Source organism: Sander vitreus, chromosome 23 (assembly GCF_031162955.1).
Source record: "Sander vitreus isolate 19-12246 chromosome 23, sanVit1, whole genome shotgun sequence".
Taxonomy (NCBI): Eukaryota; Metazoa; Chordata; class Actinopteri; order Perciformes; family Percidae; genus Sander; species Sander vitreus.
In genome coordinates this window covers 17332616-17358751 of record NC_135877.1, presented here as the reverse complement: position 1 = coordinate 17358751, position 26136 = coordinate 17332616, and the positions used below count along the sequence as shown (strand labels likewise).

Here is a 26136-nt window from a genome sequence, read left to right as displayed (position 1 = left end):
CCCAGGGTCCTATGTTCCCAGGGCCCTATGTTGCCACGCCAGGGTCCTTTGTTCCCAGGAAACGTGTGTCTTTCATATACGCTAACATTGTAAGTGATTGGTAAGGGCTATCTTCGCTATTCAATTTGCAAAAGAACAAAGGGAGATGAATGTTTCAAATGCAGTTTGTTTCAACATATTAAACGTGGGAAATATACATTGAACTTTTGACCGAGGGAGAGACATTGCCGGGAACATAAAACCGTTGGAAATGTCTCCTTAATGTGTCACATTAAAAGAGGATTGAGCTGGGGAACATGGTCCTGGGAACATCGATACGCTCCCCTAGTGGGCAAACTAAGTCAAGTCAAGTAATAGCACGTTTCGCAGCACAATGTGCTGACACAGTAATAAAACAAGTGCAAGTGCAAAAAGTGCAGAGTATACAAATGCCAAGAGTTTGCAACTAAGCTAGCTAGCTGGTGAACATAGCTAACGTGAGTAACGTTTGCTAACGTTAGGGCATTTAGCAGCTAAAGACCCAGCTATTTTTCTCAAGAGTTGGTAAGTTAAAGAGCAAAAGAGCTGACAAGAGAATTAATATTGGACTTTATACTATTAATATATTAATAGTTGTCAGCAGGACACAAACACGACACACGACTTTAAATGAATGATTACGTGGCTCTATGTCTTCTGGATGTGTAACCCTAAATAGGCAACTGTTGTTGACCCTGAAGGCACCACGGACCCTGCTCCTCCCCACCAGAGGGCGACAGCCAATTCGAAGCGAACAAGAAGAAGCGGCGGGGGCGGCAGCATGGATGAAGAACAGCAGCGTCACCACCACAGAAGAAGCGTGAAATGTATGATTGTTAAGTGTCATGCAGTCTGGCTGGTGGTCAGCTGACAGATCCGAGTCTCCTGTGATGTTTACTTTCTTCTTTAGTGCGTTAAACCTGCGTTTTTTTCTGAATGAATGAAACGGTATGCTTCGATAAGGAGAACCATGGTAGTCGTCAACTCGGTGCTCAAGCTGTTGCAGAGGCAGACGTACACCTGTCTGTCCCATCGATACGGGCTGTACCTCTGCTTTGGGGGGATCGTCCTCATGATAGTTTCCGCCTTTCAGTTTGGAGAGGTGAGCTTCTTCTATGTTCTTAACTCCAGTGCACTTAATGGCAACCATGTTTGTTTAGCTAACGTTTGTTGCTCGACAGCTGTGAAACAAACGAGGCATCGTCCCACCAGGTTCCACTCAAAAAATCGGCTCTTTTAAAGCGATCTAGCTTATCAGCAAACCTACATTTCCTTAGATATTTAATCCAGACGTGTTATGATTCTTTAGGGTGTTCATGCTACTTCGGCGCTATACATACTCACTTCATTTTACCTATTTAAAAGAACTGATTCCCATGGCTTGCTAAGTGACAGCTCTCCACGTTTTAGCCATTTTTGTTGAGGATGATTTGTGAATATCACGCAATGCTTTTATCGAACTTGGGATTATTTTATTACATGGTTTATTGAAATTAGAATATTTGTTAAATTTAATAGCTAAAGATCCCCTCAGATAGTGTATTAAGTATTATTGTACAGGGTGTATACCTGTGCAGAAAATGACTGAACAAGGAGCACTCCCTGTTTTTCAGTGTGGTTTGGTTTGGCCTTGGCTGTGTGTGATATTGGGGATGTAGCAACATTAGCAACTCCTTTTCCTAAAGTGTTGTATTACTAGTGTCTCCTCCTCTCCATACAGGTTGTGGTTGAGTGGAGTCGGGACCAGTATCATGTGCTGTTTGACTCCTACAGAGACAATGTAGGTGGGAAATCATTCCAAAGCAGGTGAGCAAAGGACAGCATGTATGCTTCCCAATGAAGGGTGATTTAAACACATCAACAAACACAAAAGAAATACATACATTTCACTATTGTGTCACCCCATCATTATGTCCTGTACTCATACACATCATGCTGTCTACAGCTGACCTTGTTCTCTTTGCACTTACAGTAATAGTGCAAAATCTTCTTGGGTGGGCTTTAGAAGTAAAAGATCTTATCATATTTACAAATGTCGATGTGAAAAGTGTGCCCACTTTCTCCAAAAACCTTCCTTTGTGCCACACAGGACTGTTTGTACCCTTTCCTTGAGATAATCTGAAAGAAGGGTGCTGAGGTGTAACCATGCATGAGCAGAAACTAATTCCGACTCGGTAGAGGAAAGTGTCATGAGTGATTTGAGTGTTTCTTTTTGCAGGCTCTGTCTGCCCATGCCTATTGATGTGGTGTACACATGGGTGAACGGCACAGACATGGCTCTGCTGAAGGAACTGAAGACGGTCAAAGAGCAACTGGAGGAGGAACAAAGGGCTCTGAGGTAGCTGTGACTCCACTGTCTGTGCAAATACAGTGGTGCAATGAACCTTGATGGTTAGGTAGAATTAATGTAATGTAGGCGTTTTTATTTTTCTGCAGAAAGCCTTGCCCTGCAGTATATAGTGATATGGTGCAAACACACTCCAGTGCATTCCCATTTTCACCTGAATACAGTCAGAATTGGCATACAAGCTGAGCTGTAGCATTATCATTGTTTTACTCTGATTGGCCTGTTCAGACATTGCCCCGGAGGAAGAGTGAATCTTAGATCAAAGGTTAGAAGGTTATTGGCTCCTACTGACCACTGTAAATAATACAGTGCTGTGCAATGTGGCTGTTCTAGGTTTTATATGTAGACAATCGTATGAATTCACTGTTTTATGGCACACAGGGAACGCCTGGGGAAAAATGCAAGTGAGACAACTGAAGTGCCAAAAGAGAGGTGAGTCTGAAGATATGTCCATGGTGTAGGATGGACCTCATAGGTCACAAAGTTAGAACACGTACTCGAGAAGGGGTGGGAGTATATCCATGAAATCCTCTATCATAGTTTGACATTTTGTATCGCAATTTTGATATATAGACTCAGTTGCCAGTTTATTTTGTCCATTGAATGTCAGTGAAGGTAGGCTAAATAACAGAAACACCTTTCTGTACAGTGCAATACAGTTCAACAGCACCACAACCAGACTGCATGTTTTAGCTTGCCTAATAAAATGGTAACTCTGTATTTATCGTGATATAGTAAATTTCCCAGGAAATAAACAGAGAAACAGTTTTTCAGATGAAGTTGCCATTTGAAATGTCTGATTGTGGTTCATTCGGAAAACTAAATCCCTAACAAAAATCATATGCAAATCCAATATTCCCATTAAGAATTCATATTCTTTGACTTACAAACATTGCCCCACAGAGGCAAGAGATATGAAATGGATAGCTACCACTGTATACAAAGTATTGCAAAATCTATATCGTCTCATTGTATACAACTTATTAGGTACACCTATACAACATAATAAAATCCAGCTCTGCCACATATTCTACCTTTTTATGAAGCTTATAATGACCAGTTTTTGTTTAAACGTATTTAAATATATGTTTTTAGAAGTAATTCTCGGACTCATTGGCATTTCAAAACACTAGGTAATGGCTGTTAAAGACACAATGAAACAGCAGTGTGAGAATTTGATGTTGAAACAGGAAGTTGGGGTGGGTTAAACCACAAGGAGACAGAACTAAAGTGTAAACCGTCTGGATATCAGTTATTTGATGGAGGCAAAAGAGTGCCAGCATTGTTAATAACTGATTGTCAATGATTGCTTGGGATTGTCATATGCAGTATTCTTCCCAGGAAAGTAAAAGCAATGGGATATGAATATAAAATGTACATCATTTTTGGCTTCTTTTTTTTTGCGTGACATATCGAACACGTCCTCGTACATATTGCACTGACTCAAATGGTCAACTTTGGTGGCAATGGGAATTTTAAAAGCTGAAACACAATGAAGACTCGAGTTCAGGCTAGGGATTTCCTGTGTTCACCGCCAAAATGTTAGGTGGACAAAGGGGCCCCATCTCTCTCGTCTGCTCCCTCCCCTCTTTCTGTCGTGATTTGAAACGTTTTAACCACAGACACAAAGAGGAGCCGCGATGCAACATTTCCACAAAAGGAAGCTGTTTGCTGAACGTGTGAACATGACTAATTTCACATCTACGTTTGACCATTTAGTGCAAAACCACAAAGTTAGAGGAGGGGGGTTATCTGAGTGAGAGCACAAGGTGAAAAATGTAAGTCTTGTTTTTTGTTTTTTTAGTGTTAAGCCAGAATGCCTGCTGTCCCACTGCATCATAGCGCCCATGCTGGCCCTGGACCCGGCTCTGCCAGCCAACATCACGCTCAAAGAGCTGCCGTCACTCTCGCCGTCCTTCTCCGCTGCCAAAGAGCTGCTGCTGATGAACAAACCCTTCCACCCGTCCACCACCGTCTCTGTCGTTGTCTTCCATTCGCAGGCTGAAGGTAAAAACGCACAAAAGAATTCCGAAGCACGCGTTTTAAAGAGATCAGAAAATGTCCACACCTTTTTATTTTTTACAGGCAAGTCATTATTAACAGGTTCTTATTTACAATGGTGGCCTGCCAAGTGGCAAAGCCACTTAAGGAAAGGCAAAGAGGGCTAGAAAATGAGTACATTAGAAATGCATATATACAGTTTCCAGCAACAAACAAGGGCAGAATTTATCAGGAAAGGATAAATGATTCCAAGCAGCGTGTGAGTGATTTTCCAAATAATTAAATTAAATAATGAATAGAGTGAAACTGTGAGCTAGGGTTGGACGATTGGATTTTGTTTTATTTGCATAGGCATTTAAACACATGATCTGCTGCTTAATACTGAACCCTGTGAGCAGTGTTTAACCATTTTAATGATCTAAAATGTCCAATACACAGAGCAAAAAATAAGATTATTTTCTTTTTTAAATCTTAAGACCAGCATTAGATTTCTGGACTGATGGTCCTGAAGATTTAGTTTTGCCCACTATTTATTCTTTTTTTTTTTACAGCTGATAAAGCCTATACAGATGTGTTAAGGGATGACCAGAAAGTCTCTGTGTCCAGATGTTACCTGGTGAGTTTATACCTATTGTATTAACTGTTAAATGCATGTTGAACTGTATTAAAATATGCCTGATAGCCTTAACATATCCTCCTATCCTCTTTTGTACATGTCAATTGCTTGATTACAAAAGAAGGCGATTGATGTTCAATTTGCAATGCCGATTTGTCTCGTGGTGGCAAGGACCCTAAACAATACCCAACGTCGCCGCTGTTAAAACATTTGCGTATGAAACAGCTGAAAGAATATGAGTTGTGCATGACAGACAGCAGGTACGGCAAAGGAAGGACAGAAAAGGACAAAAATACACTGCTGTGGACGTTGTTGACTTTATTAATGTGTTTACTGTGTTAATGCACTGAGGATGGGAGTAGGATTCGGTATTCAGTTTCGGATTCGGCAGAATCTTAGCCAGTGGATTCGGTATTCGGCCGAACCCCAAAAATCTGGATTCGGTGCATCCTCACTTTTTTTGGAACATTGAAATGTATCTCTTTGTCATGTGTTTTTTTTTTTTTTGCAGACAACAGATAAAGAGGCTCCAGGTCTGATCCGCATGCAGTCTCTGGCCTACCTCAGCGGCTTCCCGGCATCCTTTAAGGAAACGGAGCAGCTGAGAGTCAAACTGCCCTCTGTCATAACCAGTAAGATCAAACAGGTAAAACAATTTTCTTTATCATAACTTGCGATTCAATTTGACTTATTACTAAGGATTTCCCGGTCCGAGTCCGTCAGTATCGGCCGATCCGATACTTATGTTTTCCTAAATGTTGATTAAATATCCGACACATTAAAATAACAGTTTTAGCCTGCTCAATACTGCCTGATTTTTCACGAGCTACTTGATCCAAATACTGAAATACTGAAAGACTGAAAGAGGAAAAGGGAGGAAAAATGTAAAAGAAGTTGTCGAGGGGGAAACTGTGGCAAGTAGTTGATTATTTTGTTATTCAGAGGAACTGTAAATCTGAAGCGCAGTAGAAGTGACATTCTTGCAGAGACTTTGAGCGTATGAATCTCCTTTTTGTATTTAACATCTACAAGATTCATGCATTGTCTTTTGTTTTTTTGTTGATACTTTTATTTTTTTATAATTTTTTGGGGGCTTTTCCCTTTATTATCTAGTGACAGTGGATAGACAGGAAAGGGGGAGAGAGATGGGGAATGACACGCAGCAAAGGGCAGCAGGTCGGATTCAAACCCGCACCGCTGCAGGACTCAGCCAACGTGGGTGACTGGGTGAGCTAGAGGCCGCCCCTTGATACTTTTATTTTGAAATCATCTTATTTTTTACATCTTCTGCATTTTGGTAAAATACCAGGAAATATAAGAATACGTTGTTTTTTTTCTTCTTTTCTTGTTAGTTTTTCTAATATTATCAATTTAAAGATCTTTTTTTCCCCAAATTTCAACCTCAGACAAATCGAAAATCCACTACGCGTAGGCATCGGACAAGGGGGATACATTGGTTTCAAAACAGCAGGTGGCCGAGTTGCACATTTGAAAGATGTATAGTAGACACTTTTGACATTTAGCTTTCTTTTATTTATTATAATAATAACTAAGTAGATGCATCATTTCACTGACGAGATAAAAGGCACCTTTAACATAACTGAACTTTGCCACCAGATGTCACTCTTACAGTGTGCTATCACAGTGCTGAACATGCTGCTTACTACAGACCTATACTGTATTTCTGTGTGTGCACAAATTAAGATATTTTTATACATCACGGCAGCAGCGTAATCTAAGAAAGGGCTAAACACAAATACCTAACTCACCTTGGAGAGGAGGTTGCGGTGTCCTGCTAAATATGGGCTTCTTCTATTTTAAACAGTTATGTTGCGATGCGGATAAAGGGCCTCTGTTTAGCTCGGCGGCTTGTGTATCTAATAATTTTCTCTAATCAGGAGTCTGCTCTATATTTTGAGAGCGAGGAATGCCACTAACGAGCGTGGATTACTCTGAAATAATCAAAGAAAACAAAACAGCCTGGAGCTGAGTGACCGTGTCAAACCAGCAGACAGGCAGGACAGGCGTGAGTCAACGGTTTGTCCCGCCTTCCCATAATATACTCACATGGCTGATTAGAATGAATGGGTTAGACAACATCTTTTGTAACTTCCTTTTGTGTATTTGAAATGCAAAACGGAGTTGTTATACAACAGCTCTACACTCAGAGGACTCTTCAGAAGCATGAAAAAAACTCCCATTACTGTATCTTAATAGAAATGAAACAATCAGTCAATTCATCGATCAGTGAATACATTTTTATGCAAACATTGTTCTAGCTTCTTAAATGTGAATATTTGCTTGATTTTTAGTCTTACAAGAGAGTGAACTGAACATCTGTATGTCTTGGACTGCAGGTCAGACCAAACATGCAATGTAAATAGTTCAACTTTGACTACTTTCTGACATTTTATAGACCAAATGATCAATTAAAAAAAATATCAGCATATTAATTAATAATGATAATAATAATAACTGTTTGTTGCAGCTAATAGGAATAAGAATATGATCAAAAAGACAGCAGACAAATGTGTAAAAATTGAACTGAACAACTCAAATAACAATAAAAAAAAGTTTAAATACTGAGGGTGCACAGTTTATTCATATCTTTATGTAAGTAATTTCATTGTATTTTAAAACTGATACAGTTCTTGTCTCCATGGGGTAAGTTTATGAATGGTCCTATCATATTTTTAAGGTTTTGGGTTGTTGTTTTTTTATTGCAAATGTATCCATAGAAAGTAGGCTTGGTCATTCTTTTAACCACTGTTGTAAAGTTGGTTATTGTATGCTAATGTTAGGCATGCACTATACAAGAATATACCGTCTTTTTTTTACCCCCTTACACCAGGAAACACATAGGGCATAACAGAAGATCCTAATCAACAAAACATTTCTTCATTTCTTCCAAAAAACGAATGAATTAGACTTTCTTTATTTTAATGGGTCTTCATCTCAATTGCAAATAGCACTAAAAAGATCTCCAAAACAAACTTGCAGATACCCTGATTATTATGACTATGTACTGTACGTAATAACACTGTTATAAACAATGTTTATAATAGTCAAACATTTATAACTGCTTGTGAGCACAGACGGGTGAAGAAGCAGCTTCAAACTCTTACACATATCATCACCAAACCCAGTTGTCCCATCATTCCCTGCATTTGTCTCCAGGTTTTTGGTCGCGGTGTAGCCTGGTAGTTTCATGTGATAATAGCCGGCGGCATTCGGGCTGTAACCTTAGCTGGCGGTGCGGGGGGGTTAAGAACAACTGTTTGGAGTGGCACGGCGCCAGCCAGCACGCTGAAAGGTCACAAGGATTTTACCGTCCTTTTCCTGCACTCTTGGACACACCCTGTCATCTCCATACATGCTTATGTATGCCTGGTTTTACCTGTTTGGAGTCCAGTTTTTTATCTTTTATGAGTGGAACAAGCTGGAAAAGGTGCTGCAGGATTAAAAATGGGAGGGTTTGTGGTGGAAGTAGAGGTGATGGGACATGGGAACTGCAGTCGCACAGAGTCCAGGATGGAAAGTGTGTTTGATGTAAGGTTGGAAGGATTTTAGCTACACAGGCCACCACACAATACACAGTTTGGGTTTCAAGGTGTTTCCTGGTGTCGCCGGGCCGATTCTGTGAAAGAGGGATGGTGTGCATAGTGTGGATGGAGAGGTTCAGCAGTGAGAGACGGCGGGTATTTATAGCTGGTGTGAGACCGAGTGCTATAGTGATGAAAGCTGCCCCACAACCCCGATCATCTGCCCCCAGTATTTGTGGGCAAGCCTGCTGATGTGTTTGCATTAACGTGTATTCTTATGTTTGCGGTTGTCCACGCGGTGTCTCATAGAAAAATGTGCATTTAGCAAAATGAAATGTTTAAGAAAGGGCTGAAACTAGCGATTATTTTCAGTATCAGTTAATCTGATAAATAGAGGGTTACACCTATGCCAAAGTAACCTAGTTTGTCTTAAGATCTTCAGTATAAGCATAATAATGTGACTGAATTGTCATTTTGTGTCACTTCATTGATTCTTTTAATTTGAATTGCTGAACAAATCTGATATGTATCTGATTCAGATATGCGGGACCGTAGTTGTTTTGTCAGGTCTGTCTGATGCCCGCCACTGCTTTTTTGCTATTTAGTTCTGTTAGTTTGCGTTTTGTGGCTCTATAATATTAGAGAAACATGTAATTGTCAAACAAAGTTCCTTATTGGATGAAAATGTTTCGAAATAAATATATTTGAAACAGATATGTGGGACCAGGCTATTTCAATATGATTTTCATCTAGAGTTCTAGAGAGACAAGACAGAAGTGTAATATGTGGATGTTATGGTTGTACACACTCATATCCCACACATCTGTCAACCAAAAACTAGATGGCTTATGGCTTATTTCAAGACTCAGACCAACCTTATAACAACAGGTGACGCAGGAGGCCGCAGCTCTGATGTAACGGCCTATTGTGCTGCACGCCATTACAACATGTCAATCCACCTGCTTAAACAGATCACTCACCACGAGGTTAATTGGTTTGCCCAGTGTCAACTCAGTTTTTTTCTAGACTAATTACATTTGCTGTTGCCTCTGCAGTGACATACAGGCCACAGTGATCAGTTTATAATATGTGGAGACTAAAACTCACACGAGACATGTTAATACTGTGGTGAGGAGTAACTTTAGCTGCATTCAACTTAAATTAATTTGTGGGCCAGACGTAAAAATAAATTCTAAACATGTTGGGGTCTTATGAAATTGTCTCGCAGTCCAGATCTTGCCCCCAGGCTGGCAGTTTGAGGCCCTTGATATAGACAATAAAATGTTGGAAAAATGTCCATCACAATGTCCCAGAGCTGAGGGTAAACCGTCTAAAGCCCAGATATATTCAGTTTACAATGATTATAATACAGAACAAAGCAGCACATCCTCTCATTTGAGAAGCTAGAACCAGAAAACGTTATAAATGATAAATGAACTCGATAAATGATTACTTGTTTTGTCAAGAAGAGAAGTTCATTTCAGTTTTAATTTACATTGTGACCTAGTAAACAAATCATGTGCCATGGGTTATGTATAGAATAGTTTACACATGCAGGCCACCACACGCCTCAGCTTTGTGTGCGTGTGTTAGGGCATTATCAGGACAATAAAGAGAGCTATAATAAAGATGGCAATGTGATCCTGAGGCTTGCTGTCTACTGGCTGCTCCCCGCTGGGTTTATAAGACACAGCTAATCCTCACCTAAAAACAGGAGCAGGGAGAAAAACAAAAGGAGTTGAGGTCATGTGAGATGTTTGGGTTCAGTGTGGGATGATGGAGTGAGATGCGGTGAGTCTTTTTCCTGGCAAGCTTAGAGTTTAAAGAGATGAGAGAGGCGAGACAGATTGTTTGTTTGTGTGAAATGGGGGTATCACACGCATGCACGCACGCGCGCGCATAGAGAGTCCTCCGATGCCTCGCATAGCTCTCCTGAGATCAGACGGAGAGCCACCTTTTATGACCCGCATGGAGAAGATGACATCACAGAATTTTCCGAACTCTCACCTCTTTAAAAACTCAAACACACACACACACGTCATTCTGACTGCAGCAGCCCGCAGATGCCCCCACACAGGCATTATAGCAAAGATTACTCTATAACTTAAGAGAGTGCATTACACACTGCACTGTGGTATGAAAACGTTACACACTTTCTGTCTCCTAAGTGGGCGTGGCCTCGTATGTAAGTGTAGTGAACGTTATAGCTGCATTATTTTTTATAATTTTTGTGCTCACATTAGATATGTTCACAGCCAAAAGCCTTATAGCATTATGAATATTAGTTTTGTTAGGGCGTCCGCGAACAAGAGTTGACGTTAGCTTATCTGTGTTGCCAGATCTCACAAGAGTTTGTTGCTGAGACAGAAACCGATCTCGAACAAAGTAAATTTTCTCCTGAGGTGCCCGTCAGTGTCAGGTGTCAGAATGTTTGGGAGATATGTGGCTTTTTAAAAAAAAAAAAAAGGGTCCAATATTTACTTTGGTGACTATGGGGCAAAAATAATCTGTCATAAAATGTGTTCATGTTCACTTCTCCCATCGGATTCAATACACACAGGCCCTGCCGCTAGTCTCCTAAAGAGGCGGGGCAGTGGCGAAACCGAAATGACTGAGTTGAGCAGTTCTGTCAGAGGTCACCCGGTCAGTCATTTTGATTCCCAGACTTCCAGAAAACTTCCTGTCCCCTTGACAGACTGATAAAGGTCTCTGTCACAAGATGAAGGTCTCTGTCACAAGACTGGCTCAACTGGGGCTAAACCACATTGCTGAGCATGTGACTTTAACTCTGAGAAATTGCTGTTTAGGATGTTCCCACTGTGTTTTGTGGTGATTCAACTTGAAGGGACACTCCTCTGATTTTACATTTGACAGTGAAGTTACTAGACACAGACTCTGGAGGGAACTCTGTCAACTCTTGAGAGCTTTTGAGTTTGGAAACAATATTTAACTAAAAGCAGTCTGGTTCATACTCAAAGTCAAAAGTAGTACTTTGAAATTCTCATTTGTCAGTGGAGGGCAATAACTGAAACACTTGAGCTTGTTATTCTTCTGCACTGTAAACTAATAACAGAGTCTGCAGCCATGCTAGGGGCCCTCTGAACTGTACATTGGTGCTTTGAGCTAAATGCTAACATGCTGATTAGCAGGTAATATTCACCACGTTCATAGTATGTTGGCATGCTAGCATTTGCTAATAAGCAGTAAGTTTAGAGGTATCGGGTAAATAGACAAATGTATTTTTTTGCTAACATGCTGATTAGCAGGTAATATTCACCAGGTTCATAGCATGTTAGCATGCTAGCATTTGCTAATTAGCACTAAGTTTACAGGTATCTGGTAATAAACAAAAGTATTACCAAAGTATTTTTAACCATTCTTGTTATTTAGTCCGCATCTAGTAAGTCCCATCTACTTTATGATAATGCAATTAGAAATCACTGCAGTACTCTTTCAAGCAATTAACACGTTACGGTTTATGTTTATTTGTCCCTCAGTTTGAGTTATACTCTGAGGCCAGCATCGTCCTGCTCCACCTGAAAAGCCCGCAGGATTTCACTGATCTGACCCAGCAGGCTAAAAAGAACCTGACCCTGGATGGAAAAGAGTTAACCATCAGCCCTGGCTACTTGTTCTGGGACCTCACTGCCATCTCACAGGTACGACCGCTTCTTCCTGAAACCCTGTTAGCTGTTCATAATGAGCAATAATAACCCCTGAGATTAAGGGGTTAAGATTAAGCTTTAGTGCGTAACTTTTTTATATTAATGAACGTCCGTTACATTCAAGCCATTGCCAAATGAGTTGATACAAAGCGAACAAAACTCTTCGATTCCCACTGCGATACATCAACCAATGTGTCCCTGAGCAAGACACTTAACCCCTAGTTGCTCCAGAGATGTGTGACCTCTGACATATATAGCAATTGTAGGTCGCTTTGGATAAAAGCATCAGCTAAATGACATGTAATGTAAAGATAATTACCTCTTCTGAAGAGTCCATCATGTTTTTTTTTTTTAATCCTCTGTGTCCTCCTTGGCTACTAGCAATTGCGTGGAGGAGGGGTGGGTGCGCATGCGTGATCACGTAAGGCTTGTATCATGTGTACGTGCCGACAGTGTTGTTGTCATTACTTAGAATTCCTCATGGGAGAATCAGACACAACGCACTATAGCTTTAAGGCTACATATTTATGTTTTTCCTTTCCAGTCCAAACAGGATGAAGATGTTTCAGCCAGCAGATTTGAGGACAATGAGGAGCTCCGCTATTCGCTACGCTCTGTGGAGAGACACGCCCCCTGGGTGCGACACATCTTCATAGTTACTAACGGGCAGATTCCCTCCTGGCTTAACCTGGATAACCCCAGAGTTACAGTTGTCACACATCAGGTAAATTCTAAGGCTCGACCTCTCCAGGTCAGCCTTTTTTTACTGACTCCTAACCCTATGCAATGTCTTAAAAAACAAACAGAAAAACTTTCTAACTTTTTAAATAGGAAATAATCTGGCCTGAACACCCCTGCTAAAACCTAATGGCTAAATTGAACTGATTATGTTTATATTAACAAACTTAATCTAGCACATACAATTATGGATTTATACAGTCAAATCAGCAAACTGATTTCCTGAAGTCTCTTTTCGCGGGACTTAGATAAACTATGCTTTGTATCTGTTGGAACATGTTGGTTACATGTTTAGTTTATATATTAAATGAATGTAAATATGTTTTCTTTGACTTTCAGGATATCTTCCTGAACGACAGCCACCTTCCCACTTTCAGCTCCCCTGCCATAGAGACCCACATGCACCGCATCCCAGGGCTCTCCCAAAAGTTCATTTACCTCAATGATGATGTGATGTTTGGAAGAGATGTCTGGCCAGACGACTTCTACAGCCACTCAAAAGGACAGAAGGTGTGAATGCAACATGTCAAAGTGCTCATTTGGGAGTTCATTTTGAAATGTGTGCTGCAGTTTGCTGGATAAATACAGTGTGCAGACTTCCAAGCAAAATTGAGATGGCTGTTTTTTTTTGACTACACACTGGCCTGTAATCTTTTCTTTCCTCACCTCCATGCAGGTGTATCTCACCTGGCCTGTCCCCAACTGTGCTGAGGGCTGCCCAGGATCTTGGATCAAAGATGGGTACTGTGACAAAGCCTGCAACAACTCTGCCTGTGACTGGGATGGAGGAGACTGCCTCGGTAAGGGGATCAACTCTATCATCTCTCCTGTGTAAACAAGCTATTTGGTTTAATTCATGTCTAATATGTTGTCCCTTATCTCTGATAGGTGCAGCGGGGAGCAGTCGGTTTGTGCCTGGGGTCGGTGGTGGCGGGCCTGGAGCTGCTGCACAGATGTGGCAGTTTGCAGGTGGCCTCGGAGGTCTAGGGGGGACGTCGTACTGTAATCAAGGCTGTGCCAACTCCTGGCTGGCAGACAAGTTCTGTGACCAGGCCTGCAATGTTCTCTCTTGTGGTTTTGATGTAGGAGACTGTGGCCAAGGTGAGTCAAACTATGTTAATAAAAAGACCAACAAGAAAGGCCAAAAAAAAGTAGGGCTGCACGATATTTTGACTGATATTTCAATATGATTCGCGATATTGCAAAGAATCTTTCATTTTTTTGTATCATTATACTACTTTTCATTGAAAATATTAAAAATAAAATAAATTATACTGTAGTGTGATTTTTGCAAGGATCTGTACCAAACAAAAACAATTCCGTTTGTTTGAAGCTGGAGCCTATTTTCCTATGTTTTTGTGTCTAAGTGACTGATGGGAACAACAATCTTTGACATTGGTCCGGTATTAAGCGAGATCGCTGCAGTCGGCAGCGGCGAAACAAGCTACAATGTAAGTTAATAAGTTGTATTTACCTTCACAAAAGTGCTCGTTTTGCCGCTGCCAGGCTCAGATTAATATTCTAAGTGTCTGACAACATTATGGAAAGGATCCCTTCAGAGATATACCTTTAAAACCTCTTTGAGACCTTTTGTGTTTAACCAGAAACGGCTCTGAAGTTGCTAGCGCTAAACCCACCAGACTCCATTTATAAAAGCAATGCTTTTAGCGTGTATAGAGCCAACATATTTTCACATGTAAATCGGTGAACTATGTGTTTATTTCAACCAAAACTAGAGTTGTGATGGTTGGAAAAGTGGAAAGACGACCCAAAACATTACATGGAGTCTGGTGGGTTTAGCGAATGCAATTTCGCGGATGTTTTTATGTTTAAAAAAAAACAGAAAGGTCGACCTCCTTAGGAATCCTTTCCATAATGTTGTCAGACACTTAGAATATTAATCTGAGCCTGTCAGCGGCAAAACGAACACTTCGTGAAGGTAAATACAAGCTGGATAATTGCCCTATTAACTTACATTGTAGCTTGTTTCGCCGCTGCCAACTGCAGCGATCTCGCTTAATACTGGACCAATGTCAAAGATTGTTGTTCCCATCAGTCACTTAGACACAAAAACATAGGAAAATAGGATCCAGGTTGAAAAACAAACAGTAGTTACCTTTTAGATTGTAGGATATGATTTGTGGGCTGGGACATCTCTGCAGCACCACAATATTAATTCAGAATGGTTTGATACATATTTTGCCTTTAACCAATATGGTGTGCCCCCCCCCCAATATGGATATTGCACTAATCCATATTGCGATTTCAATAAAATTGTGATTAATTGTGCAGCCCTACCAAAAAGAAGGAGGCTATAGAGTATTTAGGGACAGACTATTGCAATTTTTGTTTTGGTCTTATCATGGGATTTGCTGCTTATAACTAAAATCTAGAATACCACCAGCCTTATCCTTTTAAATGCATTCATTTCTGTTGTAGAGCACTTTGGTGAGCTGCACCACGTGACCCTGCTGAGGGATCGGAGCCTGTACACCCTCCCAGTGGGTGAAACCAGGCCATATTTCAGCTTCGACGGACTGGCTCGCAGAGTCTCCGAGGCCCACGTCAGCGACAACCCAGCGATTCGCCACACATCCGTCGCCAACAAGTGGAAGACCATTCACCTGCTGCTCCATCCGGGCCACAACGCCACCCAGATCCAGTACAATCTCACTTTCCAGAGAGAAGACCAAACAGAGTTCATAATGACCTTCAGCGTAGCTGTCGACACCCGCGAGGTGCCTCAGAATAATGTGTCCCAGTCCGCTAGCAAAGACGCCGGCAAAGAGCCGAAGCCAACCCCGACTCCAGAGCCACTGGTCCCATTCTCAGACATTCCTGAGGACAAACGGGGCCCTAAGATCCAGAAGAGGCCGCCTGGTGAACCTCAGGTTGTCATAGAAGTGCCTTCACTTAATGTGTCACTTCTACCAGCCGCTGTGCAAAGTGAGCTGCAAAAGCTGGAGGAGAAGCTTCTGATCGGTGACATTACCATGAAGGGCTATAACCTCACAAAGGCTGAACTTCTAAAACGTTACATGACACTGGCTCAAAAGCAGCAGGTTGTCAATTCACATCCAGCTAATGAGGGGGCAGCCAAGGGCCAGGGAAAGACCTATAAAGACTTGGAGGGAGAGCAGTTGGAAGGGAAAGCACCCGTGGAAGAGAAAGCTGGAAATATCGTTCAGAAAAATCCAAACTCAAAAGAAGTAATGTCCATGTCCAAATGGAAAGACACGGCTGTGCAGGAAAAACCTGTCACTCCTCTAATCGCAGTCCACGTTGATGATAAGCACGAGAAAGACTTTGTAACTCCCAAACATTATAATTTGAATGCTGCGATCGAGAGGCCTATGACTTCCAAACTGCTAAGCAGCATTTCCAAAACCAAGAGCGCCAAGAGTGAGGCAGAGCCAGCAGACGCTGCAGGACGAGCTCCAGTCGGGAGGAGGCTCCAACACTTCATCTCCGCAGACAGAGGCTTCCTGCCGTGGGAGAGGAGGAAATACTTCCAGGAAGTGCTTGAGGTAAGACGGGGCAAACAACTTCCACTTTTCTAGTCACGCCTTTCGGTTTCTTAAACTATTAGTCTTGCTGTGTTGACTCTACAGGAAGAAGAACGTCTGCAGAGAGAGTTGTCGTATGAGACTGACGGTGCCGCCACTGGCCGAAGGCTGCAGGACACTTTTGCTGACTCGCTGCGCTACGTCAACAAGCTGCTCAACGGCGAGTTTGGATTCACGTCGCGCAAAGTACCTGCACACATGCCTCACATGATCGACCGTCTCATCATGCAGGAGCTGCAGGACACGTGAGTGTGCTACAGATTGTGTGTGTGTGTGTGTGTGTGTGTGTGTGTGTGTTTTTTAGGTATTCCTGAAGAGGCAACATCTTAAACCGCTCCGCGCTCTTTTCTTCAGATTCCCAGAGGAGTTTGACAAGACATCAGGCCATCGTGTTCGTCACCCAGAGGACATGCAGTTTGCCTTTTCGTACTTCTACTTTCTGATGAGTGCTCAGCAGCAGCTCAACGTGTCCGAGGTGTTTGACCAGATCGACACAGACCACTCAGGCGTCCTGTCCGACCGGGAGATTCGAACCCTCGCTACAAGGATCCACGAGCTGCCCCTCAGCCTCCAGGTCGGTCCTCGCTTCGATATATCTTCTCTCCCTAACATAACTCTGATTCTCCACCGGGCACGTCTGTGCTGCGTTCCGGTTTAGTTCCGTCCTCCGCCACGCGCCATACCACACCGGGAGCGTCTCAGAAGCGGGGCGTCTTGCTGCCCGACTTGCAGATTATGTTGTCTCTACAAGTACTTTACCGAACAATCGCGTGTTTATTAAACTAGTATCTACCTTCCACTCCAAGTACTCCTGCAATGAAACTCCATGCCTTCTCTTTTCTGTGATGTCGTATTATGTTTTTCAATCTCCAAGATGAATCTCCCGTTGTCCGCGGTGTTGTAAAGGAGACATAAAAGATATTGGGGGGGGGGGTTGTCTTTTAGTGAATTGACTGGATAGTCTCGCTGTTTCACTTCCTGCACGGCTGTCTGAACGGCCCACGTGAAAATAGACGTGGAGCGTATCTTTAGCGGAGCGGAGAGCCGCTTCAGGCACACTTCTGGGACGCACCGTGGCCCGGCTGGTGGAATATCGAGCATTGACTTGAATGGCAGCGGTTGCTCGCGGGGGTCGCAGCGCAGACGCGCCCGGTGGAAAATAGGGGTAAGGCTTTGAGACTTGTCAGATACTAGTATACAATATTTCTTGTGGTTTAGGACCTGACAGGCCTGGAGCAGATGTTTATAAACTGCTCTAAGACTCTCCCGACTAACCTGACCCATCTCCACCTGGTGAACCCGACTCAGGAGGCCTACTATGACCCCAGCATGGTGAGCCACACTTGAAGTAAAGAGGAAACCTCAAGTTGATGTTTTATAGCACGTTTTATAGCACGTTTCCTTTCATATGCCTTATTTGACTGATATTCTGTACTTTTTTTCAATCCACAGCCTCCTGTCACAAAAGGCCTTGTCCTCCACTGCAAGCCCATCACAGAACGTATCCAGAAAGCCTTCAGAGACCAGAATAAGTACAAGTGAGATCTTAAGTGCCATTATTCAGTCTGAAAATGTATTAAAATTCAGATAGTCTCCCTGCTTAGCTTCACGGTCGCTGCTGCTAACATGTGCTCTGTTGGACAGGTTTGAGATCATGGGAGAGGAGGAGATAGCTTTCAAGATGGTGCGGACAAATGTGTCCCATGTGGTCGGCCAGTTAGATGACATTAGGAAGAATCCCAGGTGGGAAAGGCTGTAAAATGTGGTGCAAGCAAAGTTCCCCTCTTTACCATACTGGTTAAACTATACTAACATCTGTGTTTTCCTGAATCCCTGACAGGAAGTTCATCTGTCTGAATGATAACATCGACCACAGCCATAAGGACGCTGCCACAGTGAAAGCCGTGCTGAGAGATTTTTATGAGTCCATGTTCCCGCTGCCGTCCCAATTTGAACTGCCAAGAGAGTATCGCAACAGATTCCTGCATATGGAAGAGCTCCAGGAATGGTATGGTGTGAAGTTTAGAGACAGTTTTGATCAGTTGAAATTTGAACGAAAGTTGCTACTGAGGCCGCAACTATTATTAGCCCCAATAGCAATGTATTGTGTGTTTAGTGCTAATTAACAAACGTTAGCATGGTGAACATGGTAAACATTCTACCTGCTAAACATCAGCACGTTAGCATTGTCATTGTGAGCATGTTAGCATGCTGATGTTAGCATTCAGCTCAAAGCATCGCTGTTCCTTAGTACAGCCTGGGGCTGAAGGATTTGGGGGGGAAAAATTGAATTGTGATGTTTCTGCCAGATATCACGATTTGATTTTTTAATAAAAAAAAAAAAATTAAGTTTAGCTTAAGCTCAATATTCACTGTCATGGAGCATTATAACATCATAATGTTAACCATCAAAACTGCTCCCTATTCTTATGTAAGCATGAGAACATGCAACAGCAAAAATAATGCCCATCACAAGTTCCCCGAGACCAAGGGGACATCTTCAGCATGCTTATTTTGTCCGACCAGTAGTCCAAAAGCCCAAAGAGATTCAGTTTACAATGATATAAAACAGAGAAAAGCTGTAAATCCTAACATTGAAGAACCATTTCTGCTTGATAAGTGTCTTCAACAATTTGTAGATCATCAGTATTGTTGCCCATTCATTTTCTGAGTCGTTTCATAAATCAATTGCAGACAGTATAGCTCTAATGGTTGGAAATGACAAATACCAGCACTGTACCAGAGTCCTTGTTGCACGTGACCTGGGAATGTATCAAGCTTCCCCCCCCCCCCGAACAGCCTGAGATAAGAATGTGTGGCTGTCACCACATTGGGCTGAGTGTTGCCAGGTTGGAACAGTGGGAATCCCTCAGGGGCTTTAGAGGGTTTTTGTCAGGGATCCAGCCTCACATAGAGGCTTTAAAATTAGACCAAGCCGCTTCAGATCAGTCACTAGCTGTAAGATACTTGCAAGATCATCACACAGCTGAGCCTCCCGTCTCCACCCCTGACTCCCCACCTCCCATTCTGTCTTTGAGTTAGTGAAATAGTGGGAAGATGGCGTTGGGTGATGTCACCTTGTCACCCTGTTACCCTGCCGCCCTCTGCATACTGTATGTTTCCTTCTTGTTACATCTCAGCACAACTAGCCTCCCCTCCAGTGCCAAATTTAGTTTCTGCAGCTGTACCAGCTGCTGTCTGATGGAGTGACGAAAGTTCCGTTTCTTTATTTAAAACTAACTGAAATGTGTGTTTGTTTGTTTGTTTTTTTTCCCAGGAGAGTGTATCGGGACAAGCTGAAGTTCTGGACTCACTGTGTCCTCGTGACACTCGTCGTCTTCACCATCATGTCCTTCTTTGCCGAACAGGTAGTGTGTCCATCTCGGACCCCACACCGTTTATTTACACATTCAGATGTAGACACACAGGACATTCACTCACACACACCTCTCCGTTTCCATGATTCACACTTGAGCTATGATTCAGGCACTCCCTACCAAAGTTCCACTCTGCGGTGCATCCATCTCATGTGTCGTGCCAGTATAAAGGTTCAGCCAGGACCTGACTTTACACAAATGATGCCGAGCAGTCCTCTTGTCTATCTTTGTGGACTTGGATCAGACAGTACTTGTGTCTGCTTTAACCTTTTGTTGCCAGATAAGTGGGATTTCTATCTGGAAGAACGTTCTAACATTATAGTGAAGAATTGAATCAGGATAGTGGTTTTGGACACTATTCCTGTCAAATTCTTCCCATTTGGTACTTGAAAGAGATTAAAACAAATACCAGGAAATGTTTAACAAATGCTACTCTGCCACGGTTTGACATTGAGCTGTTTTCAGGCGCTTCCCTAATCCAAAGGTTTCCAGTTTCTCCTCAGCGAACCTAAAGAAAGGTTAATAGTTGCAGTGGCCTTAGGAGAATTTCCCCCATAGCAACCCGTGGGACCAGTGATCCCAGTTAAGAATATGTCAGACTTGTCCAGTGTCTCCGTCAGCACACACAAACAGACTTTTGATGTCTTTTTGGCACCAGGTGAGCCTGGCTGTCTTGCTGTTCAAGGTATTAAGATAGAGACCTTTGAGTCAGCTTTGCAGAGTTTAGATTAGAGAGATCAAAAGTGTCTTCTCTCCAGAGGGAGGTGGTTTTATTCTGCTGCCCTACTTCTAAGATTATCTTTCTTGGGTTACAAAAGGTCTGAGGGGAATTTGGTGTCAAAGTCCGTTTGAGTAACCAAATCTTGATCGTCTGAATAGTTTTGGTAAATAGGTTTATTTGACAATGTCAATACCACTTACAGAGGCTTGCAAAAGTATTCATACCCATTGAACTTTTCCACATTTTGTCACGTTGCAACCACAAAACGTAAATGTATTTCATTGGGATTTTATGTGATAGACCAACACAAAGTGCCGCATAATTGTGAAGTGGAAAGAAAATGATACACGGTTTTACATTTTACAAATAAAAAAAACTGAAAAGTGTGGCATGCAAAAGTATTCAGCCCTCCCTGAGTCAATACTTTGTAGAACCACCTTTCTCTGCAATTACAGCTGCAAGTCTTTTGGGGTATTTCTCTACCAGCTTTGCACATCTAGAGACATTTTTGCCCAATCTTCTTTGCAAAATAGCTCAAGCTCAGTCAGATTGGATGGAAAGCGTCTGTGAACAGCAATTTTTAAGTCTTGCCAGAGATTCTCAATTGGATTTAGGTCTGGACTTTGACCGGGCCATTCTAACACATGAATATGCTTTGATCTAAACCATTCCATTGTAGCTCTGGCTGTATGTTTAGGGTTGTTGTCCTGCTGGAAGGTGAACCTCCGCCCCAGTCTCAAGTCTTTTGCAGACTATAACAGGTTTTCTTCTAAGATTGCCCTGTATGTGTTCAGGGTGATTCAGGTTTTCCACCACACACAGCGTTTTGCATTTAGGCCAAAAAACTTCAAATTTGTTCTCATCTGACCAGAGCACCTTCCTCCACATGTTTGCTGTGTCCCCCACATGGCTTGTGGCGAACTGCAAACGGGACTTCTTATGGCTTTGTTTCAACAATGGCTTTCTTCTTGCCACTCTTCCATAAAGACCCGCTTTGTGGAGTGCACGACTAATAGTTGTCCTGTGGACAGATTCTCCCACCTGAGCTGTGGATCTCTGCAGCTCCTCCAGAGTTACCACGGGCCTCTTGGCTGCTTCTCTGATCAATGCTCTCCTTGCCCGGCCTGTCAGTTTAGGTGGACGGCCACGTCTTGGTAGGTTTGCAGTCGTGCCATACTCTTTCCGTTTTCGGATGATGGATTGAACAGTGCTCCGTGAGATGTTCAAAGCTTGGGATATTTTTTTTATAACCTAACTTTGCTTTAAACTTCTCCACAACCTTATCCCTGACCTGTCTGGTATGTTCCTTGGGCTTCATGATGCCGTTTATTCACTAATGTGAGAACAGCTGTATTTATACTGAGATTAGATTACACACAGATGGACTCTATTTACTAATTGGGGGACTTCTGAAGGCAATTGGTTACACTGGATTTCATTTAGGGGTATGAGAGTAAAGGGGGCTAAATACTTTTGCACGCCACACTTTTCAGTTTTTTATTTGTAAAAGAATTTGAAAACCGTGTATCATTTTCCTTCTACTTCACAAGATTTTATGTGTTGGTCTATCACATAAAATCCCAATGAAATACATTGACATTTGTGGTTGTAATGTAACAAAATGTGGAAAAGTTCAATGGGTATGAATACTTTTGCAAGCCTCTGTATAAAGCCGTTTAAATATGAAGCTACACTTCACACATGGTTAGCTTAGCATAAAGACTGGAAAGAGGGGGGGGGGGGGAACTGCTATCCTGGCCCTGTCTGAAGGGAAATGCATCTAAATGTGTTTGTTTAATTTGTACAAAAAACAAAGTGAAAAATGACTGGTTGGTTATGTGCCGGTGTTGCACAGTATTCTACAACAGGGTCATTTCTTGGCTCTGAGCAGTTGCTGGGCAACAACAGAGACTCCTGGAAGCTACAACTGGTCACGTTTTTATTTTATTTTTTATTTTTAAAGGAATATTCCAACGAGGTATCTTTCAAATTAAGGCTGAAGACCTTTCTTTTTGATGTTGCCTTTCTTTAAATAATTATTAATTTCTTATACTGCACTGTCACTTTTATTCTTGTCTTTTATCTAATGGTATTTTTTTATTTTTATTTATTTATTTTTTATTGTTTTTAAATGCTCTTTAATGTTTTATGTAAAGCACTTTGAATTGCCCTGTTGCTGAAATGTGCTATACAAATAAAGCTGCCTTGCCTTGCCTTTAACACTAATTAGTAAGCTTTAGAGGCGCTGTTAGGCAGATTTTGTTACCATTGGACAGAGCCAAGCTAGCTTTTTCAAGTCTTTATACTGAGCTAAGCAAACAGCTACTGGCTATAGCTTTATATTTAACGGTCATATGATTGGTATTGGTCTTTCATATAATGAACTCGCTGCCAGAAAGTGAATAAGTGTTATTTCTCAAAATGTTGAACAACAGCTTGAGGTATAAACATCCCCACCCTTCTATTCGTAGATGAGTCATCCTCTTGTTGACAAACGGCACAAAGCTTTTTTTTGTCTTCCTATCCTTCCCAGTTGCATGCGGTTTCTAATTATGCCATTTTCCCACTTCTGCCTCCTTGCAGCTGATTCTGCTAAAGCGAAAGCTGTTCCCGAGACGCAGGGTGAACACGGACAGCAACCCTGAGCGGGTGTGAAAGAAAGAAAAGTCTTCCCTCTCCTCTCTGCACTTCAGCAACCTCCAACCCTTTCTCTCCTGCTCAGTAGAGAGGATTCAGACCGGGGGACTGGGTGGAAACGGGAATCGGCAGTCCTCTGTGCTTGTGTTGCATCAGCAGCACAGACACAGGATAGAGACTCATGTGAGATGGTGATGAAACATTTTTCATAAGATGATGGATGGGGCTGGCCGGTGAAAGGAATGGCAGCCAGAAAGAAGAAGCCAGTAATTCTTCTATTCCTCCACTGGGGGCATCTGAGACTTTTGTACAACACACACACTTAAACTTACACGTACACAAACACTCCCTCCATACTGCACCACCCTCACCATGTCATTGATTGATGTCCCGTTAAAGTGTAAAGCATTTGACAGCAGCAGGCCCGGAGTGTGTGTGTGTGTGTGTGTGTGTGAGTGTGAGTGTGAGTGTGAGTGTGAGTGTGAGTGTGAGTGTGTGTGTGTGTGTGTGTGTGTGTGTGGGTTTTACCATAACGTCCACAAACTGTTGTGTTTAATGCTCAAATGTTTAGCAGATTAATCAATTTGTAATTAATTTCATAATCAATTATTTGTTTGAGTCAAATTAGCTGTTACCAGCTTCTTTCATGTGAGTATTTCCTCTCTTTTATATCATCGAAAGTTGATTATCTTTGGGTTTTGGACTGTTGGTCAAACAAAAAAGTAAATTAGCAATAAAATACAATTTTATAGACAAAACAATTGACTAATTGAAGAAGAAAAAAGGTCAGTAGATGAAAAGAATCAGTACTTGCAGCTCTGGTTGTGTTTGGCTTTTATCGCTATGGCTTCATTTGAAAGAAATGAAAGAAAAAAGTACATATAGGATGAATAAAATAATTCATTAAGTGTTGGCTGTTATATCTTTGCTGTCTTTAAAAACATGAAACTTGAAGTGCCTTCATTGTTCATTCCTGCCTGTTTGAACATTTTGTTTTATTTTTTTTACATGTCTTCCTATAAATGTTGGCCACATCACACCCTGATCTAGGGATTTACAGTGAGAACGAATGGGATGTAAAATAATTTATATCTTAATATGGTACACATGTAAGTGATTGTTGTAGCTACATGTAAGTGATACTACAGCTTTCATAGCCACCTGTATGCGTGTCCCTGTGGGACTCAACAGGCTTGCTACTGTCTGAAATTCAGACCCCCCCTCAGCATGTTCTGTAACTTATTTTGATTGTATTATTGTAACAGTGAGCCCAGTGACTGATGCATCTGAAGTTGAATGCCGCAGATTGTAAACATAGCCTCAGACAATGCTCGCCAAGACAACTGCTCCAACATTTCCCTCTGAATGTCAGTTTTACAAAGTTCTTTATTATAATGAGAAAATTGGAAGTGACTTCTAGATGCTGTCAGCATTTTACCAGCTGCCATTAAAAGTCATATGACGTACGATGTCAGCAGACGAGGCGATGAGTAACATATCTGTAAAATGGGATTCTTTTAGATTGCATCATTTCTGTGGCTCCTCTGACTAAAATAAAATGTGCTTTGGTTCATCATCTTGGTGTTTTTGTCATAGTGAATGTAGCATTGTACATATACTCAAGTACTGTACTTACAGTAAGTACAATTTTGAGGTACTTAAGTTGAGTCCATTTTGTGCTACTTCATACTTACACTCCATTACACTTCCAAGAGAAATATTGTATTTTTTTACTCCACTACATTTATTTGACCCATTATAGTTACTTTTCATATTAAGGTTGTGATTAAAAATGAGAATCTTGTAGGGACCCCTCGTTACGTTTCAGACGTCTATGAGTTGTTAGCAGTTCCACAAAAGAGACATTAGTTTGATAGAATTCCTACACTGTTTTATGAAAACATTACTGGATTCCCAAACCGGTAAATTCATCCAAAAATCCACGACGTTCCTCCGTTGCCGCCGGATTTCACGGATGCCCGTTACCTAACGCTTTCTTTGTGTTGGAATTTTAAACTATGGTGGATTTCTGAGGACTATGGTTAACTGCTCCTCAGATCTCTGCAGGGTAAATCCAGACAGCTAGCTAGACTATCTGTCCAATCTGAGTTTTCTGTTGCACAACTAAAACAACTTGAACGTACACGTTCCACCAAAACAAGTTCCTTCCCAAGGCTATTTTGCAGCGGCTCCGTGGCTCTGCCTGGTGCTCAGCGCCGGCCATGCCAATAGTGATTGGTTTAAAGAAATGCCAAAAAACCAGAGCACGTTATTCTCTCATCCCGGAATGCTGTGCGGACTAGCCAGACCCTCCTCTACAGCGCTGTGGAGGAAGGTCTGGCAAAGCGAGACAAGCACAACAGTGCTTTGAGCCAAATGCTAACATGAGCATGCTAACAGGCTCACAATATGCTAACATGTTGATGGTAAACCGGTGTAATGTTTACAATGTTCACCATCTTAGTTAGTCATTACATCATTGGTTTTGCAGTATTTTGTCAAATTTGGCATCATTTTTGATACTATGAACATTTTGCTACATCTGTGCTAAATTAAAGGGATAGTTTGGATATTTAGAAGTGGATTGTATTACCTACAGTAGATGGCGGTCGGCACACCCTCTGTTTGGAGAAGCAGGCAGGAGTACCGACGCAGAAGCTAAGCAATGTAGGCCTACTGCTGTTGATGGGGGCAGCAGCAACATGTAAAAAAGCCCACCTTGGGGTGGCCTCTGGCTCGCTTGGTGTTGGCTCTGTCCTTGCCAGCGACCCAGGTTCGAATCCGAACCGAGGCCCTTTGATTCATGTCATACCCCCCCCCCATTTCCTGTCTCTCTTCAGCTGCTCTACATAAAGGAAAGAACCCTAAAAAATATCTTGAAAAAAAAATAAAAGCCCAGCAAAAAATA

The 26136-nt window shown here is 42.0% G+C and overlaps 1 protein-coding gene across 1 annotated transcript; it reads left to right on the top strand.

The window, feature by feature from the left end:
• The first annotated feature begins 815 nt into the window (after positions 1-815).
• Positions 816-24804, top strand: gnptab (N-acetylglucosamine-1-phosphate transferase subunits alpha and beta). The gene is made up of 21 exons (XM_078242471.1): positions 816-1120; positions 1739-1824; positions 2237-2356; positions 2747-2797; positions 4170-4372; positions 4918-4982; positions 5494-5628; positions 12022-12183; positions 12734-12913; positions 13267-13437; positions 13604-13727; positions 13816-14028; positions 15367-16454; positions 16539-16738; positions 16848-17067; positions 17712-17825; positions 17946-18031; positions 18138-18236; positions 18334-18501; positions 19771-19861; positions 23175-24804. The coding sequence occupies exons 1-21, from the start codon at positions 959-961 to the stop codon at positions 23244-23246; spliced, it is 3810 nt and encodes a 1269-aa protein (XP_078098597.1). The 5' UTR covers positions 816-958; the 3' UTR covers positions 23247-24804.
• The last annotated feature ends 1332 nt before the right edge of the window (positions 24805-26136 follow it).

Bases quoted from the DNA above. Each gene is read 5' to 3' on its own strand.
- gnptab (XM_078242471.1), top strand. From the start codon at position 959: ATGAAACGGTATGCTTCGATAAGGAGAACCATGGTAGTCGTCAACTCG. The intron at 16,455-16,538 runs GTAAGACGGGGC...TTGACTCTACAG, and splicing joins ACTTCCAGGAAGTGCTTGAG to GAAGAAGAACGTCTGCAGAG. The intron at 17,826-17,945 runs GTGAGCCACACT...TTCAATCCACAG, and splicing joins CCTACTATGACCCCAGCATG to CCTCCTGTCACAAAAGGCCT.